Here is a 20,010-nt window from a genome sequence, read left to right on the forward strand (position 1 = left end):
CCTGGACATGTTTGGGAATCATGATTGTAAACAAGTATTCCAACTTTCAAATTAATATCTCAAACAGTTCAGTCAAAAAGTGGACTGGTACTAAAAACTTAACCAAGATTCTAAGTCGATAAAAGGCCTTAATTTTTAAAACAAATCCTTGACAGAGTTACCTTCTCTTGCGTACAGATGGGGGTAATGATGTGAAATAGCATTAAAAGTTTCAAAGCAATATCTCAAAGGGTTAAGGCAATAAGTGGATTTTACCCATATTCAATGTATTTTCTAAGTCAAAAAGGGGCATAATTCTGTCAAAAACCTTGACAGAGTTATGTCCTCTTGTCTGTTGATGAAGGTCGTGATGGTAAACAAGTATGGTCAGTTTCAAAAGCAATACCTCCAATGGTTTTGAAATAAAGTGAGGTGGTACAAAAAACTTAACCAAGCTCAATACACTTTCTAAGTCAAAAAAGGGCCATAATTCTGTCAAAAACCTTGACAGAGTTATGTACTCTTGTCTGTAGATGGAGGTTATGATGGTGAACAAGTATGGTAAGTTTCAAAGCCATACTTGTAATACTTCTGAAATAAAAATGGGGTTGTACGAAAAACTTAACCAAGGTGTGACGCCAACGCTAACGCCGACGCCGGGGCGAGTAGGATAGCTCCCCTTTTCATAGAAAAGTCGAGCTAAAAAGTAATAAAACAGTATATTATGTAATACAACAATTTCTAACTTCTTAACCAATGAGTCAGAGCTATAAGGCAATAGTTCATTCAAAGAAAACAATAAGTTATGACTTAAAATTTCTAGTATATTCTCAACATGCTGGCTGATTTAACATATTTCTTATGATCAATCTATTTTTTCTGCTCTTGAAGAAATCCAGGCACATGACAGCACCTGAGTTTGGTTTAAACATATCTATTTAAGCTTGATTGCAAAAGTAGTTCTTGCAACTTATATTGATCACTTTCGAGTCTGCTTCCTGAAACCAACCATTACTGATCTCATGGTCTTGACCTGATAAGGGCTTGAACCCATGATCCCTGGGTAATTCTTCTGAAACTGTGGTGAAAAGCTCAGTCACAAATGGCAGTATTATACATGATATAAACTTCTGCAGTGTAATTTTGTAAACCATATTTACAAAATTGTATCACTAAATATTGTGGCATGGCAGACTGGTTATGGAATCTTAGGATTGCTGGCTGCATGCGTTCAAACCCAATCAGAGGCAGGATATTATTTCCTTGATTAAGAAACTTTACACTTATTGCTTAGTAATGGTTGATTCCGAGAATGTATTCCAGAATGTGTCTAAAAGCTTATAGCTTCTTACACTATCAAACTAAAATAAATACTATATAAACCAAAATCTTACCATATTTTTTAAGGAATTAAAAATAGATTCTTACATATTTTGCAAACTCATTAGCATTCTGTTCATTTTCAAACAACACTGACCAACTTTGCCTGGCATCATCATAAAAGTTGGCATAATTATTGGCTTGGACCTGAAAAAACAACATAAGATTGATTGTCTTCTTTAATTTAAGGTGTCATATGCTATGTGAAGCAATGTGGAGATGATATTGTTGAAAAGGAACTCAAACAATCTTTTATAATACTGTATGTCTTTAATTTTGATTTTCATATGATAATTATGATGTTTATATTACCTAGAGCTGTCATTGATTCAAGGCAGGGCATATCAACCATATATACATATTGGATGACAAATATCAACAATACACAGGTATATCGATTATTACCTAAAATTACTTGTCAGCCATTTACTTTTAAACATGTTTAAATGTATTCAGTTGAAAACATATTCTGTTCAGTGTCTTGTTTATAAAAGCCAATTGTATGATTTTTATCCAAACCATTTTTTGTCATCATTGTTGTGAAATATTTTCGCTATGTAACAACAGATAATGTTATACATGGACACCTGCTTCTGTATATGTTTTGGGTGAAATTTTCTAGACATTTAATCAATAAGTCAAAATTATTGATTTTTTTAAACAACAGATAAATATCTATGATACATCAATATTGTTTCTATCGATGACAGCTCTAATATTTCCTACATTTGTATTTATCCAGCTACTGTAAGTTAATATATTGTATACATTGTAGATTTTTCTTTTTCCTCAAAGGAAAAATTTTTCAAAAATATCAGAAAATTTGGGCCCCCAAAAAATTTTCAAACAAGTGAATAGCTTTTTGGGGAAAATCATTAAAGTTTACCAAACCAAAAAAAACTCTTCCCCTAGTGGCTTGGGGGTTTAAAAAAAACTTATGCAAATTTTTTTCCCGGGACAAATAAAATTTTTTAAAATTTTTTTATACTAAAATGTTCCCCCCCAAAGATTTTTTCAAGAAGAGCTTTTAACTTTTATAGGGCCCCCCTGGGGTTTTGAAAAAATTTTCATGAAAAATTTTAGTCCAGAAGAAAAATTTTTGAATTTTTTAAAATTTTTAAAAAATTTCCCAAAATAAAACAAAAATTAAAGTTTAAAAATAACAAAAAACAGACTTGGGGAAAATAATCCCAAAAATTTTAAAAAAGCCCCGCCAAATTTTTTTAAATCAGAATAAAAAAAAAGGGGCCCCCCAGTTTTTGGGGATTTTGGCCCCAAGACCGCTGGTTTCCCCCTTGGGAAATTTAATTTTTTTTTTGCCCTAACAAACCCTTGGTTTTAAAAATTCTCCCAAAAAATTTACTTCAATAACCAAAAAATGTACTTAAAAATCTTTTCCCCGAAAAACCCGCCTTTTTTTAAAATTTTTTTGTCAAAACTAAATTTTTGTTTCTTATTGTTGGGTTTCCCCCGGGCAGATTGGGCCCCCAAAATTAAATACAAAAAGTGGGGGGGGTATTGGGTTAAAATTTTCAAAATCATGACATAAAAACCCCCACTTTAAATTTTTAAACCCGAGCCCCCCAAATTTTTGCCCAGATTTTCCCCCGGGCAAAGGGCCCTTTTTCAAGGGAGTTTTTCCAGTACTAGTTTGTCTTTAAAATTTTTAACCCAAGGGAAATGATTTTCTTCCCCGTACATGGGCCCGGCAGAGGTTTCATTTGTGGGGAAAGAAATTTTAAAAATTGAAAGGATTTTTATGGGTAAAATTTAAACAAAAGTTTTAACCCCGTGCAAACCCCCTTTATCCGATTTAACCCGTTTTTTTAAAGGGTCTACCCATTTTAAACTAAACCGGGTGGGTCCCCAGCTTTAAAAAATAGAAAATTTGGTTCCCAAAAAAATTTAAATTAAATGTTTTGAAACCAAAAAAGAAATTTAAAATTTTAAAAATTAAAAAATACTTTACAGTGTTAAAAAAGCCCAAAAGCCCGGAGGTTAAATTTTTTTTCCCAAGGTTTTTTTTTATTTTTTCTTTTTTCTTTGGGGGAAAAATCATCAATTTGGGGAATTTCTGAAAATACATAAAAAAAATTTTTTTAAAAAAATAAAAAATATTTTCCCCTGGGTTTTTTCAAGATTTAACCAAAAACAAATTGGTTTTTTTTTTTCTTATTTGGAATAAGTAATCTGAAAAAATTTTAAAAACAAAACAGCCCATACCTTGGGGTAAAAAAAAAAATAAAAAATTAAAAAAAAAATCAAAATTTTTTGTTTTAGAAAAGGGCCTTTTAAAATTTTTTAAAATACCGGTAAATTTTTTTTTTAATAATAAATTTGGGGTTTTTTTAAATTTAAAAAAAAATAAACAATATTTAAAAAAAGAACAAAAAATTCCCCATAAAAGGGTTTTTTTTGGTAAACTAAAAAAAACAAAGTAAGACCCCCTCTTTCCCTTACTGCGAAGTCTGGGTTTTTTAGAATTATTTTTTTTTTTTCTTTGGGGAAAAATAAAAAGTCCATATTTTTTACATTAAGAAAAACATCTCAATCTTTCCAAAAAAACCCGGTGGAAAAAGGCCCCAAAAAAACGGGCTTTTAAAACACCAAACAGAAAAATTAATTTTTTTTAAAAAATAAAGGTTTTACACAAAAAAAGTGTGGGGGTTTTTTTAAACTTTGGTTTTTAAAATTTAAAAAAACCTTGGAAAAAATCCCTCACTGGAACCAAAGGGTTTTGGGTAGGATGGCAAAACCCCCCAACTTGCCCCTTTTGGGTTGCAAAATTTGTTTTTTCCACACTAAAAAACGTATAAAAAAGAAATGGGGAAAAGTAAAATTTTCCCCCAAAAAAGATTTAAAAACAAAAGAATGTTTTAAAAAAAACCAACTTTAGTAAAAATAAAAATTTTCCCTTTAAGTTATATTTTTTAAAATTAAAAATAAACAGCCCCCGCATAGAATTTTGTACCCTGTAAAATTAAAAGTATGGGGTTTAAATTTTCCCCCAAAAGACATTTTTAAAATTTTCCCCTTATCCAAAATTTAAAAATTAAAAAAAAATATATTTCCCAGGGAAAAAGGCCCCCAAAATTTGGGGGCTTGACCCTTGTGTCTTAAAGGTCCCCTTTTTCTCACACTTTCCGATTAAAAAATCATTTTTAAAAAAAGTTTTGTTTGGGGGAAAAATTGGGGGAGTAAACTGGTTTAAATTTAAACATTTTTTAAAAATTTAAAATTTTAATTTTTTAGCCCATAAAAAACCCCCTGGGAAAAAACAACAAAACCCAAATTTTTTAAAAGGAAAAAATTTAAAAAAAATAACCCTTTTTTGGGGTTTAAAAAAAAAAAAAACAAAAATGACTCATTTTTTGGGAAAACACTCCAACCCGGGTAAAAAGCAAAAAAACTGCAAAGGGCCCCCCTTTTTTCCCCGGTGGGTTGGCTCTAAAATTTAAAAAAAAAAAAAAAAGAAAAATTTTCCCCAAAATTTTATCCAACCTAAAAAATTTACTTTTTTGCCCAAAATCCCCTTTTTGTCATAAAGTAATTGCTTATTCTGACTTGGATTCCCCCAAAACATTTTTGAAGTTTTGAAGTCCCTGAATATTGCCTCAAAAGTCGGGGTGTCTGTGCCAGGTTGTTGTAAGATTTGTTGTTCCTTCTATTTTTCTTCATGAAAGATTCAAATCAAAACAGACATACAATATTCATCTTTAGAATTTGAATTTTGCCTGCTCTCTGAGCGATTCTCCCCTTATATTTTTTGTTTTTTACAGGTTAAGTTATCAAAAAAAGCAACAGTTTTAACTGATATCTACGATTTATGAAATTGCTTATAGTACAAAGCTTTCAAATGCTTGTAAAAGTTTCAATATCAAAATATATATATTTAGGTTTGGCAGATATTTTATTGTCTTGTAAAAGTAAAAATTGCAGTGAAAAAAAAATTCAAATATAGTTTGTAGTTAACACAATTATGCTTCATTAAGATTTGACGCTCCAGGATTTCAAACTAAAAACAACAAGAGAAGATCATGGTAAACATCTAGTAGGGTTAGATTTTATAAGTCTGTTCTAAATAGACATATTTAGCAACAAATTTTATACAGATATTGTCATAATGATAATATATGCTTCATTAATGGAAAAAGAATACAGATGCATTAGGTTTTTATCATCCTTTTGCATAAAAGTTTGAATGACAAATTAGGAAATTTTCGAGTCATTAAATTAGGGTTTTTGTCTTCACAGGTAGGGGAAGAAGCCCTTCCCATTATTGGGGGGGGGGGGGGGGGGGGTGAATTATACATTTTTTTTTTGTAAAAGAGGGAGAAAAAACTTTACATAAATTGAATTTAGGGAAAAGAACTGCATGATTATAAAGGGAAACAGTGCTTCATTAGCCCCTACCAGTTTTTACAAAGACTAAATGTGCACAAACCTTTTTTCTTTGGTTGTTTGGGAGCTGTGTAGGTCAGTGATTCATTTCCTCCTTTATTACCGGCTTTATCCATCCCAAATAAAGCTCCTAACTTTGATCTGTAAATAAATATTTCTTTAAATGTAAACAAAACTACATCATGCTATAATATCAATAAATTTATGTTATTGGTGATTCAGTTTTCCAATTTAAGAAAAAAATGTGGTGTACTGGTATGTTTGTCTATAGCTAATCGCCATCAGTAAACTATCTAGCTACTTCCTCTAAAAAGTGTTCAGTTTAATATAAGAAGTTATTTTAAACTCTGATTAATACTCAGTAAGTAGCTTGTACAATACGTCATGTATGCTTTACCTGCACAAAAACAGAATTCAATGTTTGATTTTTTTGTTTTGTTTTTTTTGTTTTGGGTTTTACGTCACATTGACACAGTATAGGTCATATCGCGACGTTCCAGCTTTACTGGTGGAGGAAGACCTCAGGTGCCGTTCCGTGCATTATTTCAGGCACAAACGGGTTTGATTTTGATAGAGGACTTTTGAAAATTTAGTTGGACATTCAGGAGAAATTGAAATTCTGTAATTATGGAGTTTTAGTCTGATTACATTGGGCTATATATATTAGCCTTTATTTGGAGTTTTAACCAATTACTTGCACATTATTTAATTATATTTTTTTTGGTTGTGTTTTACGTCGCACCAACACAATATACGTCATATGGCAACTTTCCAGCTTTGCTGATGGAGAAAGACCTCAGGTGCCCTTTCTACATTATTTCAGGCACACATGGGCACCTGAGTAGAACCACAGATGTTCTGTTAGCTAGCTGGATAGCCTTCTTACAATACATGAAAGAATCCGAAGACACTTGCCCGGCTCAAACCTACAGTGGTGAGAGGCAAATGGTTACTTGCATATTAATATGACTTTCAAAAATCAACTCATATGTGAGTCATCATGTTTTATTTCCAGGATAGTGCAACAACAACCACATATATAAATTAGTATGACCATTAGTGCATCATGTACTACCAATGTTCATAGTCATCTAAATGCAGTAATAGGTTAACTCCTTAAATATAATAATTCAATTATCAATAGGAGTTAGCCCATTATTGCACTAACATAGCACTTTTATAATGTCATAAGCAAACTTTGTAAACCTTCAGAAAAATCAATGTGGTTGGCATTTATATGATATCAAATTAATGTGTCTGTCTTTGTACTTTATCATATATAATTGCCTTGTTATTATCTTGTTAATTTTCTTTACTGCCCTGTATACATAAATATCACCACATCCTAGTAAACACCATATATGACATTACTTTTAAGCCACATCCCAGTATAAACTAATTATAAATGTTAGTGTATATAGGATGTGCCTGAAAAGTAATTCTCAATAATATTTTTGGCAGTTTGTGTTATATGGATATTATTTGATTAGTTTATGACTATTTAAGGACTCAGATGCTGAAGACTGAACCATACCTGACATGTTTCATTTGTTAAATATTATCTTATGTTATTTGTTAAATGTATCTATCAAATTTGAAACAGAGCTTCATGAAAATAATTTCTCTACTAAGATTGGCAGTGTTGTATCTAGGTTGCGCGATTTGCGCATATTTTTTGCAGATCGCGCATTTTAATGAAGTCAATGGGCGCCAAGTAGTGCATCTGACAGTCTTTTCAACTTAATTCAGTTAATCTTCATTGTATCTTGTCAAGCGAAGTTCTGTCATGTCTGTTTTCTCTCGCGGTAATGAATAAAATACATGTACATACTAAATCATGTGTAGCAGCTGACCAGGTTACCTTGTGTGTGCATTAACGGTTTGATCTGCCCACTTTACTAGTCAATATTTCATTTTTTCTATTTCCATTGTTTAGCGGACGATGGCTGTCAAAATGCCAAAACTTAAAGTAAATAAATTCTTTACGTTACATCACATTGTTTGGTAAATGGTCCCCCCTTTTTTCAAATCCCCATTTTAAATAAGTGGGGGGAAACCCCCCTAATTTTGAAATTTTGATGCAACATGGATTGGTAAGTGCCCCGTATGGTCGAAAATCTTTAAAATGTACTTGCAAATTTGAATGATATAGATATACCTTTAAAAAATTTTTAACAAAATGTTATATTTACATTTTTGGGCCCATTTGAGATTTCCTGGCACTTAGTACACATTTTTATAAAATTTATTAGAAACTAAAAAGAAAAATAGCTATCCAAGGAGTAATAACAAAAAAAATGAAAACCCCTTTTTCATTCTTTGCATTCTTTTACGAGTCATCAAATAATCTTTAAACTTACCCTCCAGGATTAAGGAAGTCTGTATCTTCATCTTCCTTATCAAAGAACATCTTCCTTCCAAATTAGTCTCACGAAATATCTAAAAACATTCAACAGACACCCTCACATTTCACCAGGAAGTCATGGGATGTTGACAAAATGTACAGAGCTAGTTTCACAAATTAATTTCGAATTTGGAAAATTAAACGCATCGTTAGAAAAAAAGGATGCATATCTATATATGGTCACGCTCATATATCTTATTGATTTTATTATCATATGTTAATAGCTTTTCTTCCTTAATCATCAAAAAAAATATTAACGATAATCAATTCTTAGGTTGAGCACCACTAAAACTGAATACAGCAGGTGCTAGTGGCATTGATTTGTTTAATTAACACTGTAGGCCCTAATTCATGCAATAAAATATCCATATATTAAAAAAACAAAACAAAAAAATCTGTATAATATAATATATTTTTTATTCTCTAATAAGGGATAGTTGCATGGAACTAATATATTGATTGATTTTATGCCAACTAAACATTTTTTTTTCTGTTTAGAAATGATTTTAAATAGGCTGTAATTACGAGTCTTAAGCTTATTTGATTGAAACACAATTTGTATGTCTGTCATCATTGCTGTCTCTTAAAATTGTAACTATTGAGTGTACAGTACATTTCTGACTGTTTTATTTGATATTTCAAAATATTTCACGTTACTGTTGAGCATTATTTGTAGCCTACTAAAATTATTAATTTGATTTTTCAAAATTTATTTATGGAGTCAGCTGTGTTTAAAGTGACATTTTGCTAATTTTTCCACTATGAAGCTGAGAAAAATTCGTTGAATATGACAAAAGATTGATTATTTTAATGGCGACTGAACAATAACATTACTGATAATTACAAATGTTTTTAAAGATAAACTTTAATTTATATAACAACTGCCTTAGATATAAATAAAAAAAAAAGACTACCCCCACACTGTTTATAAAATAAACATTACTGATAATTTCTGATGATATCGTGCGTTGAACATAGTGTTCTCGATTTATATAAAATGTTTCTAACAAGGTTTACACGTCGTTCATTTTATGAGTGAGTGGTGAAAATTTAATGTATGAAATTGCGTTAAATCATTCGCATACAAACTTTATATAGTTAATATTCATTTTAAAAACAATTTGATTGACCATAATTCATTTCTACCTCAAGAAGACTTACTCCGGATACGGGAAAAGTTAACCCATAAATCAAAATATACGGAATTTATATGTATTACAGCTTTTTTGGAGACTTTTTTACGTGAAGTTGGCCGGCTATATAAAATATTTTCATATATATGCTTCAAAATAAAACTATTTCCCTTTCAGCTGTGTAAATACATGTATTTGTGCATTCACTGTAGAAGTTCAGTGTAGTGTGTGTTACTCTACAAAGTATAAATTAATTTGAATAAAGTTAAATATATTGTCATGTACGTCATGTTAAATGATACTAATATACATTCTATACATTATTTTGTCATAATAATGTACATCTCTTAAATTAGTTTCAGTCATGTATATATTATTTGTATCATAGTTTGGAGACCTTTCTGTTAAAAATGTGTCAGGGTTAAATCGTATACATATACATGCACAGTGCGTTAACTGGAGTGCGGGTATTAGTTACCCGCACTCCAGAGCATGCCCATTGATTGGCTCATTTTTGCTGGGGGTTACATATTGTGACGGCAGAGAAAGGGAAAGCGACAGAAATGTCATATTCAGATGTTCGTTCATTGGTTCATTTTTGCCGGGGTTTCATTTTGTGACAACAAGGAACGTGCTTTTATGTTTGACTATGATACAAAAGAGAAAGAACACCAAAACACTCGGCAATCTGATTAATACTCGCGGGGCTACGCCCCCTCGTACAAATCAGATAGCCTCGTGTTTCGGTGCTCTTTCTATTACATACTATGTATTGTTTGGCTTTGACACAATGATGTATAATCATATTATGGAATAAGAGAGAAATTTCTAAAAATAAAATTCATGTTCTATTCTGTTTATCATAAATTTCCGTTGATAAATTTTATGTACAGTTAACTGACCATTCATTCCATATATTTCTGCCTTAGGTTTATCACCAAATAGGAACACCTGTCTGCAAATATTTATGATAAGGTTAATTGATATCAGTGACCCTTGTTCAATTGACCACATTATCTCGTCAAAATTTAAGAATTAAGTGGTCAATAACAGAAGAGAGACATGTTAAGGGTTATTTTTCTGTTCCTGTTTCTATCTCAAGATGCTGCACAAGGTAAGTTCAGCTTTCAGTCTTGTAAACCCAATGCATCATCTGAACAATACCGTTTACTAACATTTCATTTGAAAAAGGAAGGAAAAAAATCTTAAAATATCTGATTTTCTTAATTAGTCATTCATAAAACAAAACCCTATACTAAATAAGAACATGTCCATGAAACATATATAGAGACGCTTGAGAGCCGTCATTCAGTAAAGTATATGCAGTGGCCAACGTGGTCATTATTTCCTGAACTACGACAATTACTATGTGCCGCAAGAACTCGACTTGTTTTAAATACATGAGTTATTTCAGGATGAAATTAAATTTGAAAAGCCCTTGTTTTAAAGAAGATCTTTATTGACACCATTATTATGTGAGCCTATATTAGATGGGATGATACAGCTTTTAAAGATCGAGAAATTTCACAAATTCAACAAATAATATATAAGGTTAGAATGACATGACTTCTCGATACCACTTAAACAATATTAGATCATGTTGCCTTGTCTTTCATGCCACTGTAATATGGCACCGCACAATACATATAAGCTCCTTTTGAAATAATGAAGGATTTGACCATTTCCCCCCGTATGTCACCTGTCCTAAGCTAATCAGAATGGAGAATTTATTATCACTTGATAAAAAAAGAGACGACAAAAGGACCTCAAAAGGGGCGCCTACAGGGCACGCTATCCGCCATGTCTTTGTCATGTTACCTCCATACGAAGTTCGAGGCCAGTTTGAAAGCCTGTGCAGGCTAATCAGTATTTTGAATGTTTCTCTTTAAAGAAGAAAAATTAGCTACATTGTTAAGGAATGAGTCTCTGACGGAAAAAAATAATACAAAATAACAACATCAACAAAAACAGAAAACAATAATAACATTTTTAACGAATGCAAAAATGCAAAAATCACGGAAATTGACGAAATCCCGTTTTCCCGCCGTTCAAATCACGATCGAATTGAATTTAGTGTTTTTTATATCGTAGTTTTACCTAATTATACATGTATTAAGTATATTTTACTTGCTACATGTGTATGTTCAAACTTATAGACTAACTAATAATAGTGATGATGATGATGATGATGATGATGATGATGATAATGATGATGCAAATGTAATAATAACAGCAAGAAAATGATTTAATTCGTGAATTGTCAAACGGGATGAGAACCGTGTTTGTAAGCTTTAATTGTAAGCCCTTGTACTTGTTGGAAATACTAATACTTAACAGTTTTAATTGGAACTTGTCGAGACACTAGTGATGAATTTTGAGAATGGAGAAAATGGGAGTCCGTGGCCAAAATTAAAGGGATTAGATAAACAGAAAATTATTTACCGCTTAAAATCATATACATTTTGTCTGCTGATTAACATTATTTTCTCTGTGTGTACATGCGTGCGTGAGTGAGTTATACTTATTTATATCAATATTTGAATGCAATTCAGGTGCGAAGCGGAAAAGGCAGTTATTTACCCCTGGTGGTATGGGATCTCCAACGTTTAATGCTGATAAGGTTAATGCAAACCTAATGGGGAGCTTTAATCCAGGTGCAATGAACCCAAACATGGGTAACTTTGGTGGCAGTAGCAATGGTTTTGGTAGTTTTGGAGGATCAACCTCTGGTGGTTTTGGAACAGGTTCTGTTGGATTCGGCACTGGAAGTGGAGGATCAACTTCTAGTGGTTCTGGAACAAGTTCAGGTGGATTCAGTACCGGAAGTGGTGGATCAACCTTTGGAAGTTCTGGAACAGGGTCAGGTGCATTCGGTACCGGAAGTGGTGGATTCGGTACCGGAAGTGGAGTTTCAACATCTGGTGTTTCTGGAACAGGGTCAGGGGGATTCGGTACCGGAAGTGGAGGATCGTCTACTGGCGGATTTGGAACTGGTTCAAATGGATTCGGTACTGGAAGTGGAGTTTCAACATCTGGTGTTTCTGGAACAGGGTCAGGTGGATTCGGTACCGGAAGTGGAGGATCAACTTCTAGTGGTTCTGGAACAAATTCAGGTGGACTCGGTACCGGAAGTGGTGGATCAACTTTTGGTGGTTCTGGAACAGGGTCAGGTGGATTCGGTACCGGAAGTGGAGGATCGTCTTCTGGTGGTTTTGGAACTGGTTCAAGTGGATTCGGAAGTGGAGGGTCAACCTCTTTAGGTTCGGGAACAGGGTCAGGTTCTGGAATTGGGTCAAGTGGAGGTGGAAGCGGAGGATCAACCTCTGGTGGCTTTGGAACAGGTGGATTGAGTTTTGGTAGTGGAGGATCAACCTCTGGTGGTTTTGGGACAGGGTCAGGCGGATTCGGTACCGGAAGTGGAGGATCAAGTTCTGGAGCTTTCGGCACAGGTTCAGGTAGTGGAAATAGTGGAATGATTAATAATGGAGGATCTAGCTCAAGTACTGGATCCGGATCGAGCACAAATTGGAATGGTCATTATACAGATGGATCGAAATCTACCAACAATGGTGGAAGTTTAGCTACTCTTGTCTCTGGTACCGGAAACAGTTTAACTGGTGGCAGTAGTAGCAGTGGCGGTGGAGCATCTGGAGGCGGTTCAACATCTTCTGGAGGAACATTCGGTAGCTCTGCAAGCGGAACAGCAGGTTCTGCATTTGGAACCGGTGGTGGATTTACCGGGTCTTTTGGAGGTTCAAACTCTGGTGTTGTAAGTAACTTTGGAAGTGGGACAAGCACAGGTTCCGGTAGTTCCAGTTTAAGTGGAGGTACAAGTACAGGTTCTGGATCGTCAATAATATCAGGAGCAGCATCCTCGTTTGGAAGTGTATCTGGAAGTGGAACTGGTTCTCTTACTGGAACAACATCCACGGGATCTAGTAGCTTGGCAAGCACGATTTCAGGCGGGGGTAGTTTTGGCGGTGGAATTGGAGGGTCGACTTTAGGTGGTAAAGTAGGATCATTCGTTTCTACAGGACAGGTGAAAGTTTAAAACCTGGAGGTTTTGGTGGAACTAATGCCACAATGGATGGATTTGGCGGTTCATTTGGAAGTTCTATGGGAGGATCAAGCCCCTCTGGATCTCAGAATTTCGGTATGGGTGGTGATGGTCAAGCCGGATCATTTTATGGAAAACAAACCAATGGTACGTCCACAGGTGCTGCTGTTGGATCTCAGGTTGGAGGTGCGGTTGGTGTTAAAACCGGAGCTGCGGCTGGTAGGTGAATTTCTAAAATGAATGCAAAATTCATTGAAATGGAGATATTTTAAAAAATTGTAAATTTTACACCGTTATAGGTACATGTATTATATACATTGTTTGGGCTATATAAATGGATTCTGTTTTCAAAAAAAAAAAAAAATATGTGTTTATCCTATACTTGAGTGCTGACATGAATTACAACATTACTACAGCTTTTATACCATCGTGCTTGTTTCAGGTGCTGCGGTCGGCAATGTGTTGGGTGGCGGTGGCAATGGTAAAGCAGACATTGATCCAATGAAATCCGGAGTACTCAATGTTGGGGGTATAAATCAATTCTTTTGTGTTTTAATCACGTTCTGTTTACTATTTTCAAATTACAAGTACCAATATAAAGTCAAGTTTGTCAAGAATTAAAAATTCAGCATTTTTTCACCGATTCCTTGTCTTCTTTAATATATTAAGCGTCCTAAGCGCCAGGAGTAATAAAACTATCTTGTGTTCAGGCCGCTTTCAAAGTTTATGCACGGAATTGAAATAATTCCAAGCATTTATAAACTGAATACCTAGGTTTTGTTCATAGTATTTGCTCCATCAGACAATTACGGGTGCAAACAGTTCTTTTGTTGTTTTGTGGATATATACTAGTTTCGAATTAGGTATCCCAAATCGTTAGATAATATATCAAAATATATCGCTCTCAACCAAATTTATAAGTAAAACACCCGGCAAATACATTTGTTAATTTGCATCCCCGATCCCCTTTTTATCTTTTATATATTAAAAGGTTACAAAATTCCTTGGAAATGCAACAGAAAATGCTTACTTGAATGCTAAATATCTGATTCTGAATATTCTTTGAACTTGTATATAAATCTCTAAATTGCAGTATTGTATGTTGACAAGCTTGTTTTGTCTGAAGATATTTGTTTGTATAATAAATGCCGCTGAAGAGAATCGAAAGACAACAGAAAGCTACGGCATATTCAAATTAGCGTTTTAAATTAGATTAATATATTCATATTTGCAATATCCCCAAAATGAATATGAAATGTCTAAGGTAAAATAGTATGGAGGCTATTCGTTGCTTCAGATGATAAAATTACTCTTCAACGCTGTCACTCGCCCACAGTTTAAAGATGAGGAATGGCAATTCTTTTGATAATCAACAATAACTTTATTATTATACGACGATAGGTGGTGATATGGTGAACAATCAGGGCGGCTTTGACAAGGAGACTGGCTCCTACCAGCCCGGTAAAGGGTCCCAGCCGACTTCTGGAAAGTACAACTATGCCGGGTTTAATCCAGAACAAATTGATGGCTGGAAAGGTAAATGAAAATGAGGATATTTATGCAGTGCATATCAATACAATATAGATGAAACCATCTGACATTTACACAAAATCTTTTTTGTTGTTGTTGTTGTTGTTGTTGTTTCTTTGTTTTTTGCTTAACGTATGTGATAACAAAGTATATGAAAACAAAGATCAACAAAGAAGGGCGGCATTCAATGCAAACACTGTGTTAGTTTAGGTATATTATTGCAGCCTGTCAAAGCTCTATCTATTGGTGACATTTAAGCGTATCATATTTGCCTATTATACACTGATTATTCTCGAATTTGAATGCATTTTCTTACGTAATCTATTTCACAAAATTTAATTTCAATGACTAGGTCGGGACAAGGACATGAATAATGGTGTTGGGGGATGTTGTGACGGAGATGGCACGGGGACAGACGGGAGCAAAACCGGTACCTAATCTGTTAAACTTTCAAAAGGAACAACAAACTTAGGCTGTCCAGCGTCCTTAAAATTCCTAAAAAATACTATTGTTTTCGGTTTGGCTAAAACTCCTAAAAAATGAAAACTGCAAAGAGAATTCCTAAAATGCCCTATTTTTTCACTTAATTTCATTTCTTCTTTTTTTTGTTATTATCATACTTGTAACTTCTAATTATCTTTTAATATTCTATTCAGAGTAGGCATTTAAAGGCAATTGACCAGTGAATCCATTAGTCAGGTTGTTTTTGGTTGTGACTGGATGATAGAGATGTAATTTCTTAAGGATGCAGCCAACAACACCTGATGACTATGGAACACTGGTAGACATGTTTGCTATAACTAAACTAGAGCAATATTTGTGACTTACTTTTGTGTCAAAAAAGCAAAGGTCAGCCCATATCCTAGTCTTTTGGGACCATAGTTTAGTTATGAAATTAAAGTACAAATTTTAGCCCTAAAAATTCTGTTATGTGCCCTAAATTCCTAATTTTAGCCCTAATTTTTCTAAAATATTGCCCTAAAATTTCCCCTAATTTTTGTCAGAAGGTGCTGGACAGCCTGTAAAAACTATACCCATTAGCTTTGCTGCAAGGCGTAGCTCTGCAAATGAAATTACATGGAGGATTTTACAAATCACTGCGATTGGTGAGGTGTTCAGTTTTGATAATTTATTTGGGATTTCATAGTGTTTATTGAATATGGAAAACCCTATGATAGATTGTGTAGTATTATTACCATAGATTAATATACCAGGTATGTGTGTATTATAATGCTTTATAGATGTACATTCCATTCCTTCCCCTATTATCTCATATTTTATATATTTCTTACACAGAGCCTACATTTTTTTTCACGTTTTTCGTAAAACCAACATTAAATAGCGATTTATGAAGCCAATTTTCTTTATTATCAATGACAGTAACCGGTATTCATATCAACAAATGTGCATGTATTCGTTATGAGTTAAACTTAAAAAAGTCTTTCAACGGTTTATTTCAAGCCCAAAACATGGGATGGTCTGCCGGTTCAAATAGTAATATTGTCGGCTGGGGAGGTAGTGGTGGTAAAACAGGAGGTAACAGCCATGGATGGGTGGATGAGAATCAAGGATCTAAACCGTCAGGTGGCGCTGTTGGTAACGCTGCGTCTGCTGCAGTTAATGTGGCAGCAGAAGCTGCAAAAGCAGAAGGTAAACATTTTGACAACATGTAGAATACATGTAATATTTACGCAGAACAAATAAGGAGAGGACTAAAACAACAACGTTAAAGCATGTTAACTTAGTCTAGTAATTATGCAGTTTTGTTACAATTATATTTACAAAAAAAAGTTTGATTTACAATAATATATTATGGTAGGTTTTGATATGAAGTAAACGTCGGAGATAAAACCAGAATGATTGAAGCACAATTAGTTAAGGTAGCACTGTAATTTTTCTCTACCATTTATCCTATAAAAATTAATAATTATGTAGGACAATGGGAATCATTACATTTTTATTTTGTAAAAATATTAGATTACCATTTCAGTTGAGCAAAATTATTAAATCCCCGTTTCCTATTTTATTCTTTAAAGTGAAGGCATTGGCCAACTGCTTCAATCCCGTCGGTATGGCAATGGCGGGTAAGATTCTGGTAGATCCAAGAATAACGCTGGCTACGCAACACGCCGATAATCATACTGACAAAGCCACGGCGTTCCAGGCCACCCTTGACTGGGTGAAAATGCTACTACCACCTTACCCTCCTAAAATACCACAGAGATCTAGGTATTGTTATAAAGCTATTTGATTCTTTATCCGTTAATGCACGTGCTTTAAGAATCTGATATTATTTGGAATAGATGTATAGATCTTTGCATAAGTTTGGAAAAAATTATCACTTTTAGCGTCTCTTTTAGGGCATAATCCTACACAGCGACGTTTTTCTTAATCATTACCCCATTCAGGCCGTGTATCCCTACCTGATAGTAAGAAGCGACTAAATGTGTTTGAATTACTGGAGTCTATTCATCTCTTAGCTCTAGCAGTTGAGTTGACTCCTGGTGTTGCTTTAAGTTTGTAACACCGGAGATTAGCCAAACGCATATTTCCTGTTTCGGTGTCATATGGCCTTAAATGTGTTGGTCCAGCGTAAAACAAACCAAACAAAAAATTAACATTATCAGTCACTGACGCTGGATGTTTATGCCAGTGTTTACGAGCTTGTCATTGATGGTTTTATAGGCATTTTAAATTCTACAGAATAAGGGATATTACTCCTTTACAAAAATATAATTTGTAATAAGTTTTCACAAAACTAGCTCGAATGATGATTATATTAGATACAAGTCTTTTTTCGTAGTATTCTTGTGAGGCTAGCCATGTTATCCTCTTAATATATAATTTACAGTTACTCATGTCCAGATCGGTGTCCAATACCTGCACCAGGACTGTACGGCTGTCCAAGTGTTACTGTATTAAAATACGTCAGTAAGCTGGCGGAAAATGGACCAATCACAGTAAGACATTTTATATGTGTTCACATGTTCAGCGATCATTCCTAATAATCCATGTTGTCCAACAAGCATGAAACCAACATCATGTAATCATATTCCTATTGAGGTTTTATGGCATGACAGGACTGGAAATAATTCATTATTTCGACATGAATATTCCATTTGATGTAGGTCTAGACAAATAATTTGTGCGCAAAATTTCAGATCATTTCCTTTCTCCGTTTTTCAAAAATTATTAATTGTGAAAATGACTGAAATTGAAAAGCGTTGCAACGCTTTTAATTCAAATCAGGCAATAGCACAAAAACGAGTTTTAATTTATTGCCGTGTATATTTCATTAATTATAATTTGCATATCTTAATTTCTGTTTTAAGTGCCCCGGTTAGTCTATGTAAGAAATTCGGATATTATGATTAAAGGCTTTTGGACCTCAGTGGAGTTCCTTCTATGTTACTACATGTATAAATATCACATACGATTTTAACAAGTAAATTTGTACGAACTCGATATTTATTCTTCATTTAAATCATTTACAACTTAATTCTTATTGCTTTTATACTGTTAATAAATATATATGTATATTTGTATACTTAGACTATAAAGTAAAAAGATGATGAACATGATGTTACCTAAAACTAGAGTTAAAGTCACCTTTCTTCGTTGCAGATAAACGATTTTTGTGGTGGATGTCATGATTGCAATTCCCCACACTACGCCGGTGATGCAGTTGATCTGAAGAAGGACATGATTCGTACTAGTGAGTTTTGGGTAGAATGCCAGAAAATGGGCGGATGGTTTTTTGACGAGGGAGAAAGTTTGCACTGTGATTTCCGTGCAAAGAAAGCCGGAGTTGTTTAATGTATTTTACAATATAAATGTTTCATACTAAATAATTTTAAAAATGGATTCAAACAAAGTGATAAAATATTAAAATATAAAAAATGCTGAATGTTGTTGGGAATATTTATTGATCTTGATTATTTAAGCGACCTTAACTAAATATGATATGTTATTTAAAAGTAGCAAGCTATTGTACGCCAAAGATCGGTTGTATAAAGTTTTTTAAGTGTAGATACGAGTATGGTGGTAACCGGCATGGATAAAGTTTCTATTGATTTCCGGTGGCAACTATCAGCTTTTCTTGTGTCTGAAGATTTTTGGTGACTCACAGTGCACTATTTTTGTTGAAAATCTGTCATTTCCTAGTCTTTCAATCTTTATCGGTGAAGATATAATAAGGTCAGAAAAAGTTAAATTTGATCACATATCCTAAATTGACTTAAAACTAACAAACAATGAAGAAAATACAGTTACACTACGTTCGCTCGAACTCGGGTCGCTCGAATACCTCCCCTCGCTCGAACTAATCGTCCATTTCCGGCAAAATTCATATATGATATATAATATATAAGTTTGCAACCAAAATGCGCTTGGACACGATATTTTCATATATTTAAACTTTATTTTGAACATGCAAATTCAAACATTTACATAGCATAGAAAGATATATATTTTCCTTTGTTTGGTGAACTTTAAAACTTACAGATGTGAATAAATGAGCATAAAAACTGCCAATTATTGTCACTTGTCGAATCTTAAAATATGTACATGACCATTTTATACCTTCAATTATTTCGTCATATCAGAAGACATTAAACCGAGTGTACCACACATATTGATTTAAGGAATAGACACATTAAAGAATTTCAAAATAACATACAAACCCACATACCTGAAGAAAAAACGTGCAAGCGCTATAAATTTCAATGACTCTGTAACCATTTTGTCAAGTTTGCAACCAATTGTCTTGCTTGAAACAAGTGTGCAACCACTTCTAGTCCTGCCCCTTGATAGTTTAGAAAATATTGAGCGTAGGAGGTCACAGTTTACATTTTAAAGGAAAATCACATGATAAGCTAAGATAAAACCCTAAATATTAATTTCACAATATTTCACCAAAATGTCTTATATACCATTTCCAAAAGATTATCTTTATCCTAAGTACATAGACTTCAATAACAGCATAAAATTATCACATTTAGCGGTTAGGAAATTGGATTTATAGCGTTGGTACTAGTACCGGTTGCCCAACGTATACAGGGGTAGGTTAGTTTATGTCTGGGTGATAGCGAACTTGACTACTAGAATACAAGAAACGGTAATACGGA

General features: G+C 33.6%; 3 protein-coding genes across 4 annotated transcripts in view; 2 read left to right on the forward strand and 1 right to left on the reverse strand.

Annotated features, from left to right (window-relative positions):
- The window catches only part of LOC132713696 (FK506-binding protein 15-like), a 39,077-nt gene extending 30,798 nt beyond the window's left edge, over nucleotides 1-8,279 (reverse strand). Inside the window, exons 1-4 of the mRNA XM_060696368.1 lie at nucleotides 8,121-8,279; nucleotides 5,773-5,901; nucleotides 2,044-2,104; nucleotides 1,408-1,506 (exon numbers count right to left, since the gene is read on the reverse strand). Coding sequence (XP_060552351.1) covers nucleotides 1,408-1,506; nucleotides 2,044-2,104; nucleotides 5,773-5,901; nucleotides 8,121-8,170 — 339 coding nt within the window. The 5' untranslated portion in view covers nucleotides 8,171-8,279. The remainder of the gene's footprint in view (nucleotides 1-1,407; nucleotides 1,507-2,043; nucleotides 2,105-5,772; nucleotides 5,902-8,120) is intronic.
- A 1,947-nt stretch (nucleotides 8,280-10,226) lies between these two features.
- On the forward strand, nucleotides 10,227-13,348 carry LOC132713691 (uncharacterized). 2 transcript variants are annotated; one of them, XM_060696363.1, is made up of 3 exons: nucleotides 10,227-10,411; nucleotides 11,850-12,677; nucleotides 12,735-13,348. In XM_060696363.1, the coding sequence occupies exons 1-3, from the start codon at nucleotides 10,360-10,362 to the stop codon at nucleotides 13,346-13,348; spliced, it is 1,494 nt and encodes a 497-aa protein (XP_060552346.1). In that variant the 5' UTR covers nucleotides 10,227-10,359. The 2 variants fall into 2 exon arrangements, with proteins under 2 accessions (XP_060552346.1, XP_060552345.1); XM_060696362.1 differs by having other exon boundaries at nucleotides 11,850-13,348.
- Nucleotides 13,349-13,380: 32 nt separating this feature from the next.
- On the forward strand, nucleotides 13,381-18,780 carry LOC132713692 (circumsporozoite protein-like). Its single transcript, XM_060696364.1, has 8 exons — nucleotides 13,381-13,573; nucleotides 13,797-13,883; nucleotides 14,756-14,890; nucleotides 15,237-15,314; nucleotides 16,346-16,534; nucleotides 16,921-17,113; nucleotides 17,736-17,844; nucleotides 18,509-18,780. Exons 1-8 carry the CDS (start codon nucleotides 13,381-13,383, stop codon nucleotides 18,698-18,700), a joined length of 1,176 nt encoding a protein of 391 aa, XP_060552347.1. The 3' UTR covers nucleotides 18,701-18,780.
- The last annotated feature ends 1,230 nt before the right edge of the window (nucleotides 18,781-20,010 follow it).

Source organism: Ruditapes philippinarum, unplaced genomic scaffold (assembly GCF_026571515.1).
Source record: "Ruditapes philippinarum isolate M1 unplaced genomic scaffold, ASM2657151v2 ctg650_1_1_1_1, whole genome shotgun sequence".
Taxonomy (NCBI): Eukaryota; Metazoa; Mollusca; class Bivalvia; order Venerida; family Veneridae; genus Ruditapes; species Ruditapes philippinarum.

Coding starts and splice junctions, on each gene's coding strand:
- LOC132713691 (XM_060696362.1), top strand. CDS start 10,360: ATGTTAAGGGTTATTTTTCTGTTCCTGTTTCTATCTCAAGATGCTGCA. Junction 10,412..11,849: donor ATCTCAAGATGCTGCACAAG/GTAAGTTCAGCT, acceptor AATGCAATTCAG/GTGCGAAGCGGAAAAGGCAG.
- LOC132713692 (XM_060696364.1), top strand. CDS start 13,381: ATGGATGGATTTGGCGGTTCATTTGGAAGTTCTATGGGAGGATCAAGC. Junction 13,884..14,755: donor CGGAGTACTCAATGTTGGGG/GTATAAATCAAT, acceptor ATACGACGATAG/GTGGTGATATGGTGAACAAT. Junction 14,891..15,236: donor ACAAATTGATGGCTGGAAAG/GTAAATGAAAAT, acceptor TTCAATGACTAG/GTCGGGACAAGGACATGAAT.